Source organism: Perna viridis, chromosome 12 (genome assembly GCF_037379345.1).
Source record: "Perna viridis isolate PV_CMFRI_1.1 ecotype Kerala chromosome 12, ASM3737934v1, whole genome shotgun sequence".
NCBI lineage: Eukaryota > Metazoa > Mollusca > Bivalvia > Mytilida > Mytilidae > Perna > Perna viridis.
Window position 1 is genome coordinate 26716910 of NC_142456.1, and position 24602 is coordinate 26741511.

Below are 24602 nucleotides of genomic sequence, written 5' to 3' on the forward strand. Positions count from 1 at the left end.
ATCTGGTTACTTTCTGTGAAAGAATCATCAATTATGGATCGGAATGACTGAATTTATTCAAAAAGTTGTAAAATCTGACTTTTTTACCGATTTTTTATATTCCCTTCTCTCATATCACCTTTCTAAAGACAAAGTATGATGACTTTTCCTATAATTCGAAGAAAAGATATTGCATTTTGATGTTTGAAGATGCAATTTTTTCATTAAGAAGGCGCAGAATTGAAAACTTAGTTAAAGATTATTTCTTTGGACTACGTTGAACAGCTAAGTCAAGTCTTGTTCAAGGTTAATTGTGTCATTTGTAGGAAATAATATTAACAAAGGCTTCTTAAAGTAAACATTGAATTTAATTGACTAAATACCTCCCGAATTAGTTGCTTTTAATTTCAATATTAAGAACCATCTCTTATATGCATTGTGTAACATTGTTCTGAATTTGGAAATATATATATACCTGTATATTAAGAGTGCATGTGTCCATGAGAGTATGCTTTTGCCCTCCCATTGGACGTCGTTTAGTAGAAGTTCCACTATAATTCAGAACGGCAAATAATGTAATTTCAGCTTTTTATTTGGTATATTGAAATATTTTCTTTCTTGATGAAAATGCGTATTAAAGTGATTGGAAATGTCTTTTTACTGCTACTGTACATTGATTATCATGAAAAAAGCTGCCAAATTTGGAATTAAAACAGCTGTTCAAAAACTTTTACTAATATCGGGACGGCGTTGTGATATTGATAACAAGCAGTGGGAACATCTTGCCGAGAATTGGCCGGAATTATTTTCTTGTAGGTGTTACCTAGTGGTATTATTGTGAATGGTTTTTGTATTATTACAACTGACTTAATAGCTACATATTTTATTGTTTATAAAGTTATACATAATAAAGTTCAAAGAAACCTAACTGAATCGAAGCATGTTGGACTAATTGAAGTGTTCCTTAGAAACAAGTCTTCGGTTTATACATATAAAATAACTTCATTCATTCTTCGGTTGTGAAAAGGTTTCCTTATCAGTCAAGCTCGATTTTAACTCGGTTTAAACTCTTTTATGCTTTTATGGTCGGGTTAACATCCTATTCTCCCAGTTCCCCATTCCCAATTCTCACATCCGAGTCATATTCAACACTGCTCCATACGAATGAACACGGACAATGGGATGTTGCAAATTAATCGAATATCAATATTTATTTAAAACAATATTTTACATGTTCATTTTAATTTCAAAATTATGTATCATTTATATATGCGTTATTTAAACAGTCTACATCTCCCGTTCCCAATACCCCTTCCCCTTTGCTTTATTATTCTATGCTCCCTTGCCCTATACCACATTCTTGATTCTGTATACCACAAACCAAATTGCCTAATTCTTTTCTCCCCATTATCCCACACATTCCCATTTTCCAATACCCCATTAAAAGGGAAGTGTACCTCACGTAGGCACTGTTACACTGTATGTGTTATAGTTGATACTTCATAGAAAAAAAATAGGAACGCAAATGATGAAACGTAATAAATGCTTCAGCGTATAACCTAAATAAATAAATAGTATATACGTTCAGAGATCTCCAAAACGTCTTCAATAAATGTAATCACACCCCTGAGTAAGCTCTGAATGCCCCGACAAGAAATGCAATAAACTTCACTGTAACATAACGATGACAGTTCTTCAAACTCGACTTAAAAGGTAATTTAACGACACAAAGACTCATAAATGGCCAAAACGTCTAACATTGCCTGCTTGTGGACAGGAGCATAAAATCTGTAGTGGATTTATAAGGCCTTAAACAATCCCGTTTGGGTTTTTTTTTTAAATAAACTGAAACAACCAACCTTTCAATTTACACAATTATACATTCATTTATTTCCATGGATTATATCAAGATAAAACAAATAGATAAAATTTGATTTCCACTTCAAGGAACACACGCAGTTAAAGAAAGCTAGCTCAAAAGACAATACTTTCAAGAACAATATTGTTTAGTTGTTTACATTTGATTTTACATTGATAAGAACATGTCTTTTTTTGTGATAAGTGAAGTCATTTAAACTTTTGTTATTTGTGTCTTATTCCAATTTTATTATTATGACGTCGATTGAAGATTTCAATTCGGTTGGAAGCCACTCTGATGTGAGGTAAAATTACATTTGCGGCGCGAAACATGTACATAGTACAAAAATAACTTTTAACCACTTTACCAGTTCTTTTCCTTACAGCGTACTGCACAGGAAAAGCTAACTTATGAAGCAATGACAGAGGACTACCCAAGGTTTCCAGATATACATGATATTAACCAGGACCAAGCCCTACAGATAGCAGAAGATATGGTCGTTGTTAGTATAAGTTTAGCACACTGGTTAACAAAACGAAACAATCTAAAATATTATTACAACAACTAAGAACTTTTCCTCAGAAAACGGAGACTATGACTAAATCTCACAAGGTCAATAAGCCTATTCATCCGAGCCTCAAAATGAATTCTGTTCAGATTCAAGAGGTACCAAATCATAAACACCTCGGAATTACTTTCTCTAGCAACGGTCTGTGGCACGCCCACATACACGCTGTTGTCAATAAGGCATATCGTTGTCTTAATATCCTTCGAAAATACCGGTTCCTAACTCAGCCGAGGGCCGCCATACATACAACACTCGACATTCGAATAACTTAATGTCCCTGAGTTCGTACCCAATTATACAGTGATTGCTTTCTCTCCACGACTATTAAACTTTGGAACAATCTGCCAACGCCCGTTCGCAATACCGATTCTATAAATATTTTTAAAAACCATGTTATGACAAATAAGCCCCCATTTATTACTATACAGGAAATCGACAAGGTCAAGTGATACACGCCCGCTTGCATTCTGTGCCTCGCTATTGGAACACTTATATGCTCGTAATTTAGACGATTCTCCCCTCTGTTCATGCCGACAAACCGGGACTACAACCCATTTCTTATTGTATTGTAACTGATACATGAATTTGAGACAAAGTACTTTTCTGTCCGTTCCATTCCCAGTTGTATAAGATGTTAATGTTCTGCTTTTTGGTTCTAAAAATCTTTCTGACGAGCAAAACAAATACTTATTTCTTCAAGTACATAAATACATCATAGATAGCAAACGCTTCACTTGATATGCACTTCAAAACCTGTTTTAATTGTTTTTTTTTCTAAAACTGTATTGTTTTTTTTTTCTACTTACTACTTCCTTTTCAATTATTGTAAAACCATATATTACAACATTCAACTTATGTATTTTGGCGTAATCGTGAGCATGATGTTTGTACATGAACATTGTTTTGACTTCTGAAGTAGACGAAGTTCTATAAGCTATGCTTGTTTCCGAATCCTGTGTTGTATATATACTATTATGTTTATATAAACATGTGTATTTTTAATGCAATAAATATGTTTAAACTAAGAACTTTTCAAATACGTTCAAATATTTTTAGACGTAAGTCCGTACATATGAGAAATCAACCACCTTTAAACAAAAGTGAAAATATTTTCTTTTGCACCATGTAAATATTGAATTCACTCGTTTTTTTTTTTTTGTTTTTTTTTTCTTTTTTTTATATGACCAACATAAAATCGTATTCGTGCGCCAGGACACTTTACAGGCAGAATTCATGATGCATATCTTCCATATTTATTATAAGTTGTTACTTGTACATTATTTATCATGTTGCGTCTAAATAGTTTTTTTGGAATCGTGACTATATGCATGCATCTCTAATAACTTTGTGTTAAAATCAAATAGAATGAACTGGTATAATAAATTGGAGAACGCTTTATTTTCAGCTAGTTCTGGTTTTCTTATACTTATGCTTCATCATTTTAGCATCGTTAACTGTAATGGCGCTACTTGTTTGTCAAATTTCTTGGTTTGGTCAACAAGAAAACATGAAATTTTATACCCTACGAACGGTTGTTCTTCCGCGGTATTTGTACTGTATATTTGTAGGATTTAATGCCATATATCAATCCATGTCCATACACTGTATATCCAAACACTCCAGTACCACAAGTGTTTAACCTGTTCAGAAGTATGGGATTACGACATCTTCCTGTAGTTAGCCATGATGGACAGGTAGGGCAAGTTTATAAAACTCATCATTTTTAAACCATTTTATAGCAACAAAGTCTTTTTGAAATATTTTAGGAGGGACTGTCCATGTAGAATTCCGGTAGATCATATGGTATGGACAGTACAGAGTCAGGTTCATTCCACTTACATTGTTTTGTTCCTTTGTGATGGCTAAAATGGCGAGTTTTTTTATTGCTAAAAGACAAATATTAAGATGCAAACATGTTTCAATTTCTGTCAGAATGAGAATCATCTTATAGGTTATAGTGCACCTCAAAGAGGTAAGAGAGGGCTTGAAAACCAATACATTTTTTGTAGTCGGTCATATATTACTTCACATCATCGAATTCGATGTTTTACCATCGTATCTTAATCTTAAGTATACACCCAGACTTATGGATAAATGTCTGTCGAGAAAAAATGAGGATATCGAAGAAATGTTACGCAGAATATAGTCTTCGTAATGAATAAACAATTACAAACTGTCAATAGGTTTATCATATGATTAATTACAAAACGATGCTGCCACTTATCACTGTTTCCGGAAACAAAATACGTCATCCACGCATTGAATAAAAATAATTGTGTGGGCACGGTGTGCATAATGATAATTCGGATGGTCTTGATCTGAATTTTTGTTTACAAAAAAGCCCTTTCAAATATCTTTATACTTACAAAAGTGTCATTTAATGCATTTTTCATAATGTTATCACTTGCTCCTGTTATTCCTTGCTGATAGTATCAAGAAAACTGTTGTATCCATTAGCAACTTAACTCTTAATCTTCTACTGCTAAGATAAGAATATTAATGCTTACACCATGCTAAATTTCTCCACATTTGAGTTGTATAAGTCTTTGATTTGCATTGAAACAGGGTTTTATAACAACCAATGCTTTCATTCATATGTTTACGTATATAACTGATTTAGTTTCCATCCATTTAGTTGTTGGACGATAACCTTGTTTTGGTGATATAACTGATTTAGTTTCCATCCATGTGTTGGACGGTAACCTTGTTTTGGTGATATAACTGATTTAGTTTCCATCCATGTGTTGGACGGTAACCTTGTTTTGGTGATATAACTGATTTAGTTTCCATCCATTTTGTTGTTTGACGGTAACCTTGTTTTGACTGTTTAATATCGCAACATGAAAATTATTCAGTAAAATCAATAAAGTTTTATCTAGATTCATTGTTTTTGTCATAAGGCTTTTTTGTAAGATAACCATTTTTTAACGAAAATATAGTGGCAGTTTCTTTGAATGATACATGTCAAATCCCCATTTTATATTTCAAATTTAAAACAAATAAAAACAGTTACAGATCACATAACCCATATATTTTCTACAAAGTCTCCTTTTACCTTGTGGTCTAATCAACGTTACAATAAGGTAAATATTGGAAATGCCTGTACCAAGACTGGATTATTGTGGTGGTTTCCAGCTCTCGGTTTTTTTTCCATGATATTGACATTTGTTTTCCCACTCCTTTTGACTATTGCCTGTACACTTTTTTCAGTTAGATATTTTGGTTATTTCCCTTCGTACATACATTTTATTTTCAGTTGATGGGTATGGTAACAAGACACAACTTAACTCACGAGAACCTCGAACATAAGCTTGAGGTGCATTTGCCAACGACTTAGCTTACTGTGACAGAGAGTTCTGCAATAGATTTTCATAATAAGTTCATAAAAGTGGTGTTCATGTTTTAGCGGCTCACATTCTCTTGTTGTATGGAATAAATTTATGAATGAACCCTACAGTATAAGTTTTTTGTAAGAATCAGGCAAAAAAGGAAAAAATAGAAACCCCGTCAATCTAAATCTGACAATACAATGTCACTTAATTTAATTTGAAGAAAAAAAACATTATTTGATCTCTGGTCTTTTTACCTTGAGTCTGATGAAGCAAATAGGCAAATGAAACTTTCAAAATGGTGGGTTTTTCATACCATGTTACACAAACTGCCTGTTTCTGACAGAGACGGACACTTCCTGATTGTTCAACATTCAACAAGTGTTAACGTAGATGGCTTATTTAAAAAGGCAAAATGACTAAAATAATACATACAAACTAACAATATTAAGTGTGTTACTTCGACTTCACTAAATACTGGAAGTATAGATACACCGTTACGATCCACGAGTTCATGATGGCGACCAAACAAAGAAGATAAAATGACCAAAATAATACATAAAAGTTAACAAAATGAAATGAGTTACTTGGACTTCACTAAATACGGGAAGTATAGATACACCATAACGATCCACGAGTTCAATATGAAATTGTTTCAGGTTTCGTGGCATCTTTCCCAACACGGTGCACCACTATGGTTTGTGGTCAGGTTTTCCGTATTATAGCCTGAATCCCAGCATGTAACACGCCGGGGGTATATACCCCATTCCACCACATGGGGCACACATCCCAGCTGCTCTGTGGGCAGAGCGCCTAGCCCCCGGCTAGGTTTCTGAGCACTATTTAGTCGCCATTTACGACAAGCTTAGCGCTGCTGCAGGCCTATTGTTTTAACACCCGGACCTGCACGGGGCCGTAAAGTAAAGAGATTATAATAAGAAAATATTCGAAAATTTGTCTAATAGTATATGATAATGTGATATCCCTTAATGCCATATGTCCATTTTGAACGTTTGTTTTTACTTCCTTTTTATAAGTTTTCAAAGTATGACCGGACATGAATAGGGATATATTTCATCATAGAATTGAACTTACTCGCAATAGAAATTCCGTCTTGTTTGACTTTTAAAAATTATTTGCTGTTGTTTATTTTATTATTATTATTACTATTATTATTATTATTATTCTGGGATGAATGATTGTTTTTGGTTTTCCTTCTTATTTTATTTTATTTTATTTATTTTTTTTTTTTTTGGAGGGATTTATTATTAAATGATTTTTTTAATTGTACTAAATGTTCTTATTGTTTAGTGTATCTTTGGCGTCATTTCTTAAAATGGATGTTAATTAAGATATTAAGCTTGAGCTAAATTCAGCAAATGGATATTAGTTTAATTATAAAATTGCATACGTTAATTGAAACCTATCCATGAAAAATGAGATCTACTTGTAATATGGTAGAAATTTATTGAGAGCGTGGTCACTGTGTGTTACAAATATTTATATTCATTAAATTAATTTCTACAGCCCAAATTATTGTGCACTGAATTGTGATAATATTTAGACGACGTAAGCATCTGAGGTGCACACATTCATGTATCGCAAGAAAGTTATGCTTATTTATCATTTTTCTTAATTTTCAAAACCTCTCTTTACACTGGAGATGTATGTTGTCAATGCCATATTACCAAACTTAACATTTACATAATATGTACTTTTTATATAAATCCGTCTATTGTATTTGTGCTTCAAACGGATAGATAATAACGACTTTGATTTATTATCATCAAATTTAAAATGTCACTTACTATTAAGTCATTCAAGCTGTAATTGAAAAGGCAACCAAAGGTTTTATAGTTGACGTACAATATGCCAGGAAATGTTACTAGATCCTACTGTCTATATTAGTAAAAACTTAGTTGATACTACAGTTGTTTTTTTTTAATGTCTTCTCAAACAGTTAATCCAATTTTTTAAATACATACCAGTATTATATATGTTGAAAATATCTTATTCAACGAAAGTTTCGATAAAGACGAAACGAATAGACAGAATAAAAAAGCCTAACCCTGTAACCGTTTTTTAAGATGACAAAATGTCGATTTCCACTTGACTGAAGATTAGGTATAGATCTTGGAACGTTCTACTTGAATAATCCTAAGTATACAGAAAACGAATTGACCTTTCTACTACTATCAATCATTCTGTAATACTACATGTACACTAAGAAGTATATCGAAATCAGTTTTCGCAAATACACCAAGGGCAAGTTTATCCTAAAGATATAGGCCATTTGCGTGATTTCTAATGAAACATTTTAAAAACATAATTAGCAGTTAGCAGATATCAGTATTTGAGGATTTTTTTTTTTTTTTTTTTTTTTTTTTTTTTTGCAATAAAAGTATAGTTAAAATACGAAATGCTATGAATTAGTTTATTTTTTTTTTCCCGTTTTGTAGTCATTGAAATTTTTGTACTTGTGCAATGTTATTTAATACTTTGCTGATACTTAGCATTGTTCATGTGAATTAAGCTTATCATGAGATTAATATACATGTACTTAACACAGTATGTTTAATCAGATGTAAAATATAGTCATTTATTTTGTAGAATTTGTAACCGTCTCCTAATATATGAACAACCATCGTCATTAATCATATGTAACCATAGAAACTTACTAATGTGTAAACAATATTGAAGCATATATGTCAATAATTGATCATTCCTGTTGGCATTTACAGAAAAATGAAACATATCCAGCATTATCTGTTTAGAAATACTGACCTTCTTTTCCTTGTCTCTGCCAACGCTTTGTTAGAAATTACACACATACAGACGTTAAACAAATAGTTGCAAACTCCGACAACAAAAGTATTCAAATCCACGGGAACAGAACGATGACACTCCTTGAAAATAAACTAAAAAGTCAAATAACGAAAAAAGACACATTAATGACTTACAACATTGACATTAGGGCGAACTCGTTCTTTTCTAAGAATCATGCTGCAAGGACAGTTAACAACATGTTAACAGTGGACAAACATCTGAAATTGACAAAATTAGATTTGGGCAACGAAAAATCAAGAACGTCCTTTATTCATAAATGATCTGTTGAAACTTTGAATCTGTTATTGAACAAACTTGATATCATAATAAATCGTGCGATAATAATCAACACAACGCCAAACATTTACTGATAGATTTCAAAGGAAATAAAATGTATATCAGGTAGTAACACGAGAGCACGACGATTCCAAATTATATAAAAAAAAATTGCTCAATCGAAAGTATGAACATTTATTATAGCCAGACCTGCGTAAGGATATTCGTGTACCTCGAATATAGGAGATATTTTAAGAGCATTTTATTTATTTAAGTATAACGCTAAACTCAAAATTAAATGTGCTTTAAAAAGGCTAAGCCACTGAATAGATACAACAGCAAAGTAATTAAATACTGAAGTGTGTATTGATTAGAAAGTCATCACCAAGCACACCAAATTTCGGATAAAATAAATGTTACTTCTCCAGAGATGGGCACCCAAATTTTTACAAAAACTCAATTTAAACGCGATGTGATTGAAAATTGCAGTGAACTCCATGACTCAGCCACCATGACTAGTAGCAAAGGTGCAACTTCACTGTGGTTGGAAGATGCAATGCAAAGGTAGTCAATCAGACAAGTCGCTGAACTTAAAAGTAACAGACATGGCGAAGCACACTAAAAACGACACGAAACCCACTTATGACCAAGATCTCCTGATTGGTGCATTTCTGTGATTGGATCAAGCCAGCTTTCTAAGGCCTTAACTATCCCCTTAAATATGAGTTCAAAAAATGAACTAAAACAACAAATAAACACATCATTCACTCAGTAATATATCCAATTCTCAAACATACAACATATAGAAAAAATGAGATATACAATTTAAGAATGCTCGCAGTTACAGAAAGCTAGCTCTGTACATACTAGTATTAAAGAATGTGAATGCCATCCATATGAACGACATTGGAAATAATCAGTTACTACCAATCCACTTAACTGGATTTGGAGTAGTAACGTCAAGTACTAGATATATTGCAGAGCGTACGAATGACTATGTTTTTTAGTTAGGGCCGAATGTATGTATTTGTGAAAACCGGGTTCAAAGAATAATGATAATGATTTGAAAATCGTAACATTTACAAATAAATTTATTCAGGGTTGTTAATAAATCGATCGGGTTTTGTTTGAAAAATGTACTTTATAGATTATATTTCCATAAAAAAAAACTGGATGAGCAACAGCAGTTTTAATTAAGAACCTGCAAGTGTTATCATATTTTTGTAACTTTTGTAAATCAGTACCTTCTGTATATGCAAATGTATACCCAAAGTCCTAAAGAATATTAAAAAATTATAATAATGACAATAATAATATATAAAAAAACGATAAAAAAATCAGAAATAATATTAGTTATCTTTTCTAACCAGAAACATAGTATAATAATGATTCCGAGTGTCTGCTTTGTTACATCTGCACATATACAAATCGAGACGTAACGAGAATTCATCGTTGTATTGTCCGTTATCAGACTAGAAACACTTCTTGATCAGGGATGATGCTTGACAAATTCAAATGGCTTTTGGTTCCTCGTTACTGTTGATACTGATTACTTTAAGTCTCTCTTCACATTGAGATGATGTTTCTGTGTAACATAGTACTTCAACGTGACTCACAAAATTCGTTGTTAGATTTCGCTAACCGTTGTAGTTAAAACACCAAAGTAAGGACCACAAGGTATGGCTACTTTGCAGCAAAACTATGGAATAAGTTGCCTGACCATTTTAGAATGGAAACACCCTTCACACAATTCAAAATGAACTATTATAATGGCACCTCATACCAATGTAATGCTTGTGCTTAATTTTTTGTAGTTTTGTTGCTGCTTTTTAATGCTCTTATATTTCATTTAGCTTGGCTTATTGCATTTATTGTTGCTAGTTTGCTTATAGCTATACTTGCATGATATGTGTATGTCATATGTATTTTATGTTTTGTATTGTATGTGTACTTGCATAATTGTACCTATGTTTTAGTTTTATATTTAATACGTATGTCGATTAGAAAAGCTTACTAGAGCTAATGTTTCACTGTTCACTGATATGCTGACTGTAAATAATTTTTTTGATTTTGATTTGATTTGCTTTGAACATGCACAAATGAATGTATACGTTACAGGACAAAAAAACAGCCAATTGATACTTGTATTTTGGTTAAATAACTGGAAGGGTTTGATGCAATAAAATTCATGATGGTCAGTTTACTTTCATATTATATATGAAGTGTGATCTATCACATTTAAGATCGTATTTCATGGCTGAGGCAATCTGAGATGTCTGTTTTTCCTCACCTTCAAACTTCAAATAGTTTAGCCCCTTGATGGGTTTCACAGGTGTTACATGTTTTATAAGAATCGCATTATTTGATCTCTGATACCTTTACAACTACACGGTGCAGAATGGTAACGGATTTGATTTTCGGCATTTGGGGTGATCACAAAATAGCAAAACACTACAAATAAAATTGAAGAATGATATTAAAATACAGATCTGTAAGTCATGAAGGTAACGACGGTATAATGTATAATTAATTGGCTTAAGTTTACTCAGTAACATTTCCAGGCAAACCTAGAAAATAGTACGTTACTATTCCGCACCGTGACCAAATATCAATAAACATTGTTGACATCAGACTAAGTCAAAAACAGCATTCCGATTTACATTTATAGGAAATGACTTCAACATGCAAAGAAACATGGAAGTAAAAAACTATTTAAAGTTGTAATGTCGATGAAGGATATCACTGACTGTTATATTAATGGTATATAACTCATTCCATTGTAATCGAAAGATTAAAACCAAAAATTATACTATTAGTGCTGTACTCGAACTTTAAGGCTTTATAGTATAAAACAACATTTTACACCATTACAACCAAAGGCTTAATTTGCATGGCGTTCTTTTGGCAATCAAAAGTTAAACCATCGGCGCCATTCGTTTTGACAGCTTAATGACGCTTGTCAGAATTTTACTAATTACTGCTTTCAATTATGCTTCAGCCTTGCACGTCATCCTGTTATACAAAATAGATTACATAATAAAGGCATTCATATATATTGAATATGTAAGTTGACTTATACTCTTTATAATCTGTACTGCAGATGTCGATAGGTCTATTTGGAGCGGACGAGCTGATGACTGGTCTTGGCAAATTTTATTGACATTTTTCAGACCTTTCCATGTAGTGAATGCCAATATGCACGAATTACGCATATTTATTCTGCAGTTCGACATCTGCAGTACAGATTATATAGGTCCGAAAAATTCAATGCAAATTTTTGGTCGTTCCCTCCGCGGGACTCGAACTCCTACCACTGTGACATCTATGGCAACAACCGCCTGCACAAAGTCCAGCGCCTAGACCACTCGGCCAGCTAGGCTATATAAAAATATAACTTTCGCTGGCCGGGTCATTCCTCCTCGTAGGATTAATTTAGGACTGTAACTTAGTACAAAGAAATCAGGTAATCCGTCCATGATAAGTAAAACTTTTGTTATTATTTTCTCTACTTTGTGATTTTGGAATTCGTGAACTTTGTCACAAGAAGAAGGAAATCAAGGTCACCAGAATTTGAAGGGTATCAAAAAAATAGTCCGATGATAACGACTAGACAGGGAAAACGATACACACACAACATTAACAAATACCATGAGGTCACCTAAATATTACGTATAAAGTATCGACACAAACTTCACTAAAAACTGGGAACATGGACTAGGTACAGTACAGGATAAGCCGTTCAGTTCATTCCACATACGAATATATACCGTATAATGACATTTCATTAGAATAATGCATATAACATATCCATATAATACGCCAAATAACCTATCCATGCGTGACTATTACGACATTTTACATGTCGAGTAATGCTTGTCACTGTCGAAGGTTCACCCCTTTAACGAAGAATGTAGAGAGACAAATGATGTTTTGTTTAGTACAATGCGGATTTTATCACATTCTGTTTCTCTGCCAGGTATGTTGAAAGATGCACTTACAGTTCTATTTTCTAATTTTTACCTACAATCGTAAATTCGCCTGTTCAAATGATCTTCTTATGTATTGTGCTGTTAACCGTTTTCCTCAGTGTTGTTTCATAGTCAACCAACTTTGTTAATACGGAATTTAGGTATATCTCTTATATTGTCAAGTCGTTTTTTATGCATTTGTGTAGGGAGTTTTTGATCGAATTGATTGAATTTTCATGACTTTTCGTTTTAAACAGTTCACCAAGGATTCTAATTCAAAATATAACCGACCAATGACAAATTGTGGTATTTAAAATCATTTATTTTTATATCGATAATGTTATGTAGTCTCTGCTTTTGCCTTGTTATTGTTGATTGGAACACTAAAGCACTAGGTCTAAATACTAAAACTAAGGCAAGTATTGAATTATCATTATGTTCCGGTTTAAGAAAATAATCATGACAATCATGGTATTAGAACATTAATCGGTCGTTTGGCAGTTCTTTTTTTTATTTTTTGGTTTTAATTTCTTTTCTTTTGTTTTTTTTTGTTTTTGATTTTTTTTGTTTTTTGTTTTTGTTTTTGTTTTTTTGTTGTATTTTATATTTTTTATAATTTCTTTTTATTACTATCATTTTTTTTTGTAAGGAACTTGCAGATTTGTGTTGTAATTATTTTTTTCAATACCAAACATTGATCTTTGTATGTGATGCTGAATGTTTAATATATAGATGACCAACGCTGACTTGATTTAATTATATTTTTTCCTTCCTGATTCAAACGTCCACCTTCTTACTTAAAATAAGTCATATATCTCTTGTAAAACATATAGAGATAATACAAAATGAAGTCATTTTTGACATTTACGACAACAAATAATGTAATCCTCATAGAATAAGCAGTAAAGTTGACAACCCTGTCTTAGGCTATTAAGTATTATTAAATAGTTTATAACACAATTATGATAATAATGATTATCTGGTAGGAACCAAAACAAAAAGGTTGCTTTAAAAGTTTTGGTATACATTATTTTAATAGAGAAGTTACTAATGATTAATTTTATATTTATTAAATAGTAATTTAAGAATAAGTATAGATAAATATAACTCGTATGTAATAAACCTGCATGATGTATTATTTATCCACTTATTTTGTTCACATATACATTGCCGTATAAGTTATGAATATACAACGTGATTTTAAAATATCATTTTTAGGTTTTCTAGTGTTATATATAAACTTTCAATGGATATATCAAAGTAGTTCATTAATTGTAGATTGCGTTTACTTCTGTCGTGCTACTTAAAAAAAGTGTTTAATATATTATTCCATAAACCGTAGGGATATAATATATGTATACACGAATGCAATTTTTGACATTTACAATAATAAAATGATAATCCTCACATAATAAACAGTTAAAGTGACAACTTTGTCGTACGCCATGATGAATAATAATGCGGTACATTATACCCATTCTGATAGATGAAGTTGTTATATTGAACACAATCCTCAAGCTGTGATTGACTTTTAATAAACGTGTCGTGGCTTTTGTAGCATGTTAATGGTCTAAGATGTGTGAAAGGTGTTTACTGTGTCAGTTTTACGTATAGGGTGTTACTGACTCCCTCATCTTGATAGATATCATTAAGATATATCCTACAAAAATCCTCTCGAATAAACTGCTTTTACCTTCCTAGACTTTCAGAGTAAACATTTTTAGATATCGTATGATTTGTAAGAGGCAATATCAAAATAGTTATTGTGTGATAAAATAGCCAAAGATGTCTAAGATTGACAATTTGCGAATTTTATCAGATTGTAAATGACAATCAATTAATTGAAAGTTTTATTTATTTAAGTATTATATAATTAATTTGTCTTCTCTGACAACTATTATGCTTGTCCTAAATAATGCTCTCCCACGATTTTAATGTAATTTTAAACATCACGACTACCAAATTTATTAATTAGTGATGATTTTGATTGCTTCAAATAAATATCTTAATATCGTTTCCTTATACATTTTAAAACAAATTTCGGACTAAAAAAATCATACATATTATATCAATATACATATATACAAAATTACGTTCAGACTTAATTGGATGACAAATTTTCAAAAGTTACCACAGAAGGAAAATTTGGATGTGGTAATTTAATATGGTTTGTTAAAAGCATTCTTATTGGGTGAGTCTCTTTGGGAAATGTGGGTAATTTTAAACTGAGACGTTATCAAAGTTGATTTGTCTGCAGATTGTTTTTTTTCTCATCATCCAAAACTAAATAATTAAGGATATTAATTTGGGCTATAATCGATTAGAAACAGAATTAAAAGTATTGTTTTTTTAAGTAATAAAACAATGAATTTGAATTGATCATCTTACTATTTGAATCTCATTCTCAAAGGGTTTATTATGGCTGGTCAATGTTTACAGAATTGAGTATTAACAAGTACATAGCAATAGAACTGTGTAACTTATTCAGTCTTTTATTCTATGTTATATGCTTGAAATGAATCAATCTTTTCAGCAGACCTATAGCAGCTTTCTATACTTGTGTTGACGGTCCACGGAACTGTTTTTCTTGGCTCTCAGTTTCTGTAAGCTGTCCTATTTTGCTTGTTGGACTATATTTGTGCGCGTTTTCGGTAAAAATCACAGTGCGTGGGCACTACTTATTGCAAATCTGCGAATCTGATTCCGCTGTATTATACCAATTTGCAAAAAAGGTGTAATATTGCACTGAGTGTGACAGATGTGTAAAGTGTTGAAATAACGAATAAACCTTGACCCAGTAGTTTAAAAACGGCTTGTACTAGTGGAATATAAACAAAAGACCTTGAAGTGTATACACACTTAAAATTATAACTACGTGTTCTGAAACCTCTTTGTATATGATAGTGTTTGCATGATAGTTCGGGTAATAGTTCGAGTATTTGGATGGGCAGTTTTCTAATAATCAAATGTTTTTTAATCAAATAAAATGATGAATCCTAACAATATTTGTGTTTATATTTGTCCACGGAAATGGTTTATTTTTCATAGCTCTCAGTTTCTGTACGGTTTTCTATTTGTCTTGTTTGATTATATTTTTGCGCATTTTTGGTAAAAGTATCGTATGAAGTGACTCATTTTATTGTTTGAGATGTTCGCCATCCATGTAGAATTCAGTTTTGTCACAGACTCATGGGTCGGTCTTTTTATTCATAATTTTGAACTCTAGCAGTTGAAAACAACTTAAGATAAACACGATGTTTTTTTCTATTTCGTAGGGTCAATACTCCACCTATCATATGTTACATTACATCAACTACTAGCTATGAATCGTTTTCTCTGATAGAATAGTTTTCTGCTCCCATAGACTAACAAAATTGCGGCCAAAATCACTTGAGTGCTTCTAGAAAAGCTAAGAACGTTCACATTACTGGCGAACGTATGGCAAACACTGCTAATTACTTTCCTTTTCTTTCGGTTTCTCGGTTTCTGCGTGGTTTATTTCGTTCATTTTTTTTGTGTGTGTGTTATATACGTTGTTTGTTTTGTATCGTTTCTTGATTTCATTTCTTTCCGGATATGTTTTAAGCTTTACGACGATAGTTATTAATTCCTACATCTAAGTATCTACATATTATCAACTATTGTTGCAAATTATTACCGGATTATACTAAATTGCAAAATGACGGGTGCCGCTGGTGGAGCAGGACATGATTAACCTTCTGGAGAACCTGATATCATACCCGGTTTTTGTTGGAGTTCATATTACTTGTGCTTTGATTTGTGGGTGACGTCTTGTTTTCCTTATCTTCATTTTTTATATGTAATCCATTTCATGTTTCGTTACCTGATGTATGTATGTCGTCTTTGTTTCCTGTGTTCACATTCAGGTCTTGTTTTGAAATTTGAACGACTATACCCACAGCTGACGCTTCGGGTTTTTTTTTGGGGTTTTTTTGCCGGTATATGCTTACCAGAGTAGGAATAAGCTTATTTCTCTACATAATAAATAGGTCAACTTTATGCTAGTTTTGTACTACGATTACAAAGTCATCAATCATTTCCAAGTTAGTATGTGCATATAGATAACGTCTTGATTAATGGATAAATGCAATTACGTCTAAATAATGCTTCATTTTAGTAGTATGTACAATTATTTATATTTAAATATACAATCGGTTTTATATTTCTTGAAAATGATCACGGATGATGTCCAATTAGTGAAAGACAATATACTGTAAGGCAACGCACGCAACTGTTATTCTACTATTATTATTTTTCTTTAATGTTATTTTAACAGACATGTAAAGTGCAGCATAACATGAATTTAAAGTTTTCACCGAAGCTCTTAAGTGGTAAATATCCAGTGCGTCCCATCAATGATTCAGAACCAATAATTCTGATGAAGGAGGCAGGACAATTTACAAATGAAACAAATTGACTTAATATGTAATGAACTGAAATGGAAGGAAATATATTTCGATCTTATTCACCAGAACAGTATTGATTAATTTCAATATTTACTTGAATCTACATAACAGATATGACTTTAAAAAGACTTTACGAAAGTTTGTATGGTATACCAATTACAAAGTTTTACCATGACCTTAAGCAAATCTTGTTTTTGCATCAACATATGCATTTGAATTTGAAATGAATTGCGGCTATCTGTAAAATTGTTATAGCAGTGTTTTCGTAGTACATTCAATGTCTATTAACCTTTGAACTGTCAAAGCAATTTCTTCTTTGAAGGACATGTATTTCATGGTCGACGTCATATATTAATTTATATCTTCCTGCATTTCTGTATTACGTTTGAAAATTTGATCATTGTACATGTAATACGTAATGTTTTTCGACAAGATACAGAAAATCTCAAGCTATTTAACAACCAAATTAGGAAGTCAACATTATATTGTAATTAACATTTAAAAACATTACAATTTATTAAGAGACAAAAGCATTGAAATCTATTATCTATGAAAACCAGTGACTTTCGTTTGACTTTTGTTCCTTTCTCGTGACGAATGTGAAATGTATTCATTTTGTGGTCAACATCTAGACAAAACGCATAGGAAGTAAGTTTTTAATTTAAATTTTCATGTATTAATACTGTCATTTGTGAACAAATAAATGTGTGTATGTACAACTTTTATTTTTCTGCTCATGCTTATGTATAAGCTAAGTCCGTTTGTGATTTACAAATTATATCTCTTTAAAAAAGCAAACATCCTGCTCCGTGACAATTAGTATATATCATGTAGGAAATTCTCATTAAGAAATATGAATTAATACTCATTTAACAAAGGACGTTACAGTGGACATCATTGTCGTGCGACAATTTTAATCTCGCTTGATAAACCACTAAACAGTTTTTTTGTGTTTTGTTTTAGTCTTTTAATTATATTTAATTACAAAGAATGCTTCATAATGATATTTTAACATAAAAAAGTGCCGTTTTGCTGATTCAAAGGGAAAGCAGTTTTGATTATAGATATTTAACTAGTATATTACATTATAATCTAGTTAAAATGTATTAACATGACAATAGAATCAATAAATAGGTGTATATAACTTTCTAATCGATAACCACTACAGAAACATGTAAGGTGAATACTAAATAATTTTTATTTTAAAATGATAGACATGTATAACCGTTCATTATTCAGTATGATGTATATGTAAATATGTACAGTTTTATTATGCTAGAATTCTTTTTGATTGACAATAATTATTTTGATATATCATAACTAAAGTTAAGTTTTATTCGAGGTAAGCGATTTCTTAGGTACATCGAGTCAATGTACTGTGTACGAGTAATATGAAAGAATATGACTCAAAGTCACAATGTACCATCTTTCAATCATTATGATAAAAAGTGGTAATAAGATATATAGTATTTAGATTATATCATAGAAGTATTTGAGTTTGCAAAATGTTACAAAAGTTAACATCTTTTAATGTTATGTAACTTTTTTTCATTTATTTTCATTTTCATATAGACATGAAATGCAATTCATTCATTTTGATGTGATTTGATATTTTGAGTATCTAATATATAAGTAAATTTAGAGTAAACTAATTTCTTTAAATATTTTAGTCGACCCAAAACATTCCGGATCTTATTTTTATATTCATTTTTTAAACAATTACCGGAAAGGGAAATATGTACAGGATATGCACAAATCTGTTTTGTTTTTAACCTATTAATTTGATTTCCGTTACAATCTTGTTCCCGAATTCGGGACCAAAATTTTGTCAACATTTATCTCCCTTTGGAGCAGGTGTCTATTCGGAACACGTAAGGTTTTCCATCCGATATCGACGATAATTTAGAAAATCTCGAAAGTCAAAAGGGAATTTCTCGTTCTACTGATCCTGCCATAAATTTATATATATATGCAAAAACATGATAAAATATGGCTCCATCCTGAGCTCCGCAAGTATGGAATAAGTTACAATTAAGGAAATTTAACACACTGTGAAACCTATCTAAACCAGACACTGTAAAACATGTCCTTTATAATAGTTAAAATTTATTTTCATTTTGGAAGACCACACAAATGTCTTAACTAAACCAATCTAAAAAAGAGGTTTGGTTTACACAGGTTTCACTGTAAGGTAATCAAATGCCATGCGCTGTTTGCTGGATCTGTGTGCTTTTTTTAAATATCCTCAACACTGACATCAATTGCTAATTGTGATTTTACATGAACATAAAAACGTCTTTGGTAAATCGAACAAAGAAGCGTTTGATGCTGCCAAAAATTGTGTAGTCTAAATCAAATGAAATTTGATGAAATGTATCGTGACGTTTCGTGAGTAGCAATTGTTTTATCTTTAAGACAAGTTCTTATACAGAACGTAATTTGCATAAGCAGTTGATGATCAAGCAATTTCGAAAGAGATGCCAACTGCCTAACGAAAAGACTCCAGTTATTTAAAATATTTTTTCTATATTATTGACCAAACTTTTCAAGCTTCCAGTTACAGCCCTCGTAAATTGGAATCAAATATAATGTATTAAACTGCTAGTCATTGATGGTTGTTATTTATTTTTTTATTTGTAAAATCCTTCTTGTAATTGAAAGACTTAAGCCAATTATAACTCATCACAGCGTGTAGATTCTAAATTTAGACATTTAATTAATAATGTCATGTATTAGACACATTATGTTGCTATATAATGAATTAAACTATTCAAAATGTGTATGTTGACAATACCTTGGGGACCTTTGTTTCATTTGTTTTAACGACGATATTGTACGATCTATGTCATTCAATTTATCGAGGTTCATAATAGGAATGTTACCTTGAGATAAACATAAAGGCCATATTGTAAATTTAAACTTAAAAGCAAACACTGCGTTTTGATTTTGTTAATACTAAAAATGAGCGTTATATAATTATTTTTCGATGATGTTGCTCTGATGATTACCAAATGCTACCTGCGCAATACTAAATGTTTTAACGCGTCTTTTTTTAGAAAAAGAAATGCAAAATGCTAATCATACATATGTTAGTGTTAACACACAACACGTTTCAGTTCAAAGACGATGTCATTGTATGTATTTTGCATAATCACATGGATGTCAACATTCTCTGCATCATCATTTCTAAAGAAATGTACAAATAGTTTCTCAAAGATTTCACACAAACGTTTCCTACAATACCATATTTTGCTAATAAAGAATAAAATATTAATCAAGGGAACCAAGGTTATAGCGGTAATCAAAAGAATGTAATCCAGGGACAAAGACCAGACATGGAAAACAGACATACACAACAAAAAACATAAAGTAAGTAAAATCATACATACAAAGTAGCAAAAGCAAATGAGCAACTCGGACTCCACTAAAACTGGGAGCATGGACCAGGTGCATCAGTAGGGTAAGTGTCCTGTGCTTTTCTAGGAACACCCGCCGAGTTGCTCATAAAAAGTCAAGTCCGGGGTAGACAAACGAGGAAAGGAAAACTATGACCCGTTGAATAAAACAGTTTTCATAGTGCAAATGGATACACCATAACGATCCACGAGTTCATGATGACCATAAAACTTCTGTAATGATGACTTCAATCTTGTAACATAATCCTGTTCCAGAAGCCTATTAGAGTTCTAGCGCGATACAAACAGTCTGCGTAGTTTCGGTAAGCTCTGGCGTAACGTACGGGTTGTGATATGAACACTCCATACGCAGATGCTGAAGGGATGTTGCCACAGATGAAGAGAAAGTTTCAAACAAATATTTTGTTTCGACTTCAGTATATCGCTTTTGTTTTTTCAGTCTAAGATATGCATCTATATCGTTGATTGAAAATGGATTGATATTGTTTCTACTAGGTCAACATTAATCATGTTATTTTGTGATCTGAAATTAGTTTCTGCGATTTTAGTTTTGTTTTGTTTTGTTTTTGTTTTTTGTTGTCTTTTTGTGTTGTTATTTTTGTTTTGATTTGTTGTTTTCTTTTTGTTTTTGGTTTGTTTTTGTTTTGGATCGTTTGTTTGTAGCTGTCTTTTTGAAAGTTTTATCACTTGTTAAAAATGTAAATGGTAATTAATAGTTGCTGGTTCGTGAAAAAGTAAAATTGGTTTGTCATTGTAGTAGTTCAAATAAAATATATTATTGAGAATTGATAAGTCGAGGTTTTTTTATGTTTTAGCTGATCCATGATTGAGACTCGTAATGACTGTGTGCACCTCATTCGTCATCATAACATTGTGTCTAATCGCTGGATATGAAGAGCATGGTAGGTCTCACTACATATACAAATGTACGTAGATAGATCTCATTAGATTGGATTGATAGTTTGAGGAAATCGATTATCTTTCATTTTGGAGGTTTCTGTACATATACAAGAAGTTAATAATTACTTTCTTTCAATGGTTCATCATTTATAGCTTCGTAAAATTAATTTATATGCAATTAAAAGAAGATTTTTCTTCTAGATTTTTTATCTAAATAGTTCTAATAAATCTCCATATTTTTGAGTGCCACTCTATTTCTAGCCCCTAATGCCAACATATAACGATTTTCAATAACGTATTATTGTTGTGTTGTACGAATTTCAAAAGTCTTATAAGTTTAAATGTGACTGCTTCAAGTTGACAACTGAAACTAGTTAACCTATACTGAAAACTGCTTGCACTAAGAATATATTTTGATGTCTTGTTCAACATTTAACATTTCTCTATTTTCTTTTAGTTTGTAATAACAAATGGAGAACTGTTTTAGAAACAGATGAAAATGGACAACCGAAAGGCAGCAAGGATCAACTAATCAATCAAGTACTGGCCGGTGCAGACCTGCGCATGCGCGTTCATGGTCTCGATTTCAATGGAGATGTTACCATGGATGCAAACACCGCTTATATAACGCCTGCTGGTAACGAACTATGTTCTCAATCCATCCTGCACATTGGCAAATATTCTTGGAATGATTTTGAGGCAGATGCGTTTTGGAGATTTCTCCTTGTATGCACTACGGGGCATGTGAACAGAGCCCCATGGTATGTTGGAGAGCACACAAAACCAGATTCTGATTCAACCTCAAGATATAAAATCACGTGGTACATCAGGTATGACTTTTTATCTTTATTATACATTTGTGTTCAATTATCACCCATTTTCATTCGTAGTGAATCCTTTAATGCTGTTGAGATCAAATCATTATTCCGAAAACAGAAGACCACTGAATGAAACATATATAGTCAGGGCTGAATGGTTATTTCATATTCGTACAAAGACTTGCTCCTCTTAAAATCTTACATGATGAGTACATTTATCTTGTTAGTACAAAAATTATCTGAATCAAATGTAGCCTTGTATCATATATAGTAATACATTAAACATTTTGTTCTTGTACAAATTTACTATGGTTGTCAAAACTTCTTGCAATCACTAATCGTTTATCCTTTATAACATAGGCCGGTTAATCGTAAATTTTCCAAAAAAAGAATACTCCTAAGTCAAATGCATTCATACATTTTCCATATCGTTTACTATTTGGTTTTATACCAAGACGAAACACAATTTTGATTTACAAAAATGTACTTATCAAGACAGAAAACACTTTTTCGCTGATTTATTGTGATTATTACAGGCCTGTTGGCTGCGACACCTACACAGATTTAGCGAAGCCTGTCTATTGTACGAACAAAGACTGTGGGCCAGTAACAAATCTGTTTGATGCAATATCCAGTGGGTCAGACCTTCGAGTTGTGAGTGAAGAGTACGGATATGTTACTCGGTTAGATCACGCCATATTCTCAAAACGTAAAAACATAGTTGGTGCCGAAAGTGTGTGGTCGGTAAGCCAACAATCTGTAGACGATCATGCAGAATTTGCTGGCGATGCTTTTTGGTGGTTTACTCTTTGGTCATCAAAGGGCACAGTAAACATGGCAAGATGGAAAGTTGGAGAACATACAAGTCTTGGCAATTCAAAAGTACCGTTTCAAATGAATTGGTATACCGATGCTTGTTGGCAGTTGGCTTACAGTCATGATGGTAACGGAAAGTCGAAAGACGGATCACTAGACCTGTTAAAAGCCGGTATTCTTTCTGGACATCGTGTGCGGGTGGTAATCGGCCCCTATGTGATTGAGGCTGATAATTTATTGATACGTGATGGACACGTTAGTGCTCAGTTATTAGGTCACGTGTCTAAAAAGGACGTAGATACTTTCCATAATGACACATACTGGTTTTGGCAACATGTTGCCACAACGGGTGAAGTAGAAACGATTCGTCCTATGATAGGGGATACAGAAAATAAAGGATCTTCAGGGGGTAGGCATTCAATTAAATGGTTTATTGATACAAGGCTTTGGAAGCGTGCTTTTGTTTACAACGTAGATCCACAAATAAAATCATCCAAAACAGAACTCTTAGAATCCATCATAGATGGTAGTTCTGTTAGAATAGTTATTAAAGAAAACGAAAACAATATCATGTCTGTCCGAGCGGATAACTTGGGGCTTAATACAAATAAATCAGAGGTGGCGGCTCAATCGATCCGAAACATCGGCCATTTTCATCCAGCTGGTTCCGTGAGAGAATTCCATACTGTTCCATATTGGGAGTTCACTACCGTTGTGACAACTGGAGATCTCATAAAAACAAGATGGAGTACCGGAACATACGAATTCAGAGGAGACGAGTCTATTAAAGTTGAAATGGAATGGTTTACTGATTAATAACAATATCCTAATCATGTAAGCGTCTGATGAAACTTGAATTGAATGTAGCCTTAAACAAATATGTCAAAGATAATAGACTTCATTTTGAAATCCAAGTTATACATATAGTATATTTGACACATGTACCTAGAGAAAAAGAGCTATAAATTTACATTGACTGTCTGTTATATAAATTGTAATGAAAAAAATACGAGATACAAGATATGCCATTTACAATTATAACTGTTGCTTTTTGTGTTATTCTGGTGTGATGATACCGTTGCTTGAACTATTGAAAAAATATCCCCATATTCTGAATTTCAACTTCCCTTTTATTCATACACCATCTCCAGATTCCAGATTTTTCGTAAGCTATCTCCCCCTCCCCCCCCCCAAGATTTCCAGTGACCCATATAATTTTATGATATTGTATTTCAACAAAAAATTAGGTTTAAAGTTCATTACAATTGATATTAGGTTTCAAGAAACCGAATAAAAAAAAATCATTTTTGGTGCATTTTAAAGACATTTAGAAGAAATTCATCTCCTATACCATCGTTTAAAACATCCATCTCATATTAACAACCCATTACAATTTCAAATCGACCTCACAATAGAATCTT

The 24602-nt window shown here is 32.1% G+C and overlaps 2 protein-coding genes across 4 annotated transcripts in view; both read left to right on the top strand.

Annotated features, from left to right (window-relative positions):
* The window catches only part of LOC148601863 (H(+)/Cl(-) exchange transporter 6-like), a 69680-nt gene extending 48188 nt beyond the window's left edge, over positions 1-21492 (top strand). For 2 of the 3 annotated variants that reach the window (XM_088554350.1, XM_088554351.1), the window contains exons 22-24: positions 2223-2339; positions 3974-4099; positions 5662-7659. In XM_088554350.1, the coding sequence (XP_088410476.1) occupies positions 2223-2339; positions 3974-4099; positions 5662-5742 (324 nt within the window). In that variant the 3' untranslated portion in view covers positions 5743-7659. Of the gene's footprint in view, positions 1-2222; positions 2340-3973; positions 4100-5661; positions 7660-21462 lie in introns of those variants that run through there. The other variant, XM_088554352.1, reaches the window with a different exon arrangement.
* LOC148601865 (uncharacterized) lies at positions 12760-24222 on the top strand. Its single transcript, XM_088554353.1, has 4 exons — positions 12760-12812; positions 21463-21549; positions 22005-22377; positions 22902-24222. Exons 2-4 carry the CDS (start codon positions 21486-21488, stop codon positions 23995-23997), a joined length of 1533 nt encoding a protein of 510 aa, XP_088410479.1. The 5' UTR covers positions 12760-12812; positions 21463-21485; the 3' UTR covers positions 23998-24222.
* Positions 24223-24602: the final 380 nt, after the last annotated feature.

Bases quoted from the DNA above. Each gene is read 5' to 3' on its own strand.
- LOC148601865 (XM_088554353.1), top strand. From the start codon at position 21,486: ATGACTGTGTGCACCTCATTCGTCATCATAACATTGTGTCTAATCGCT. The intron at 21,550-22,004 runs GTAGGTCTCACT...ATTTTCTTTTAG, and splicing joins CGCTGGATATGAAGAGCATG to TTTGTAATAACAAATGGAGA. The intron at 22,378-22,901 runs GTATGACTTTTT...TGATTATTACAG, and splicing joins AAAATCACGTGGTACATCAG to GCCTGTTGGCTGCGACACCT.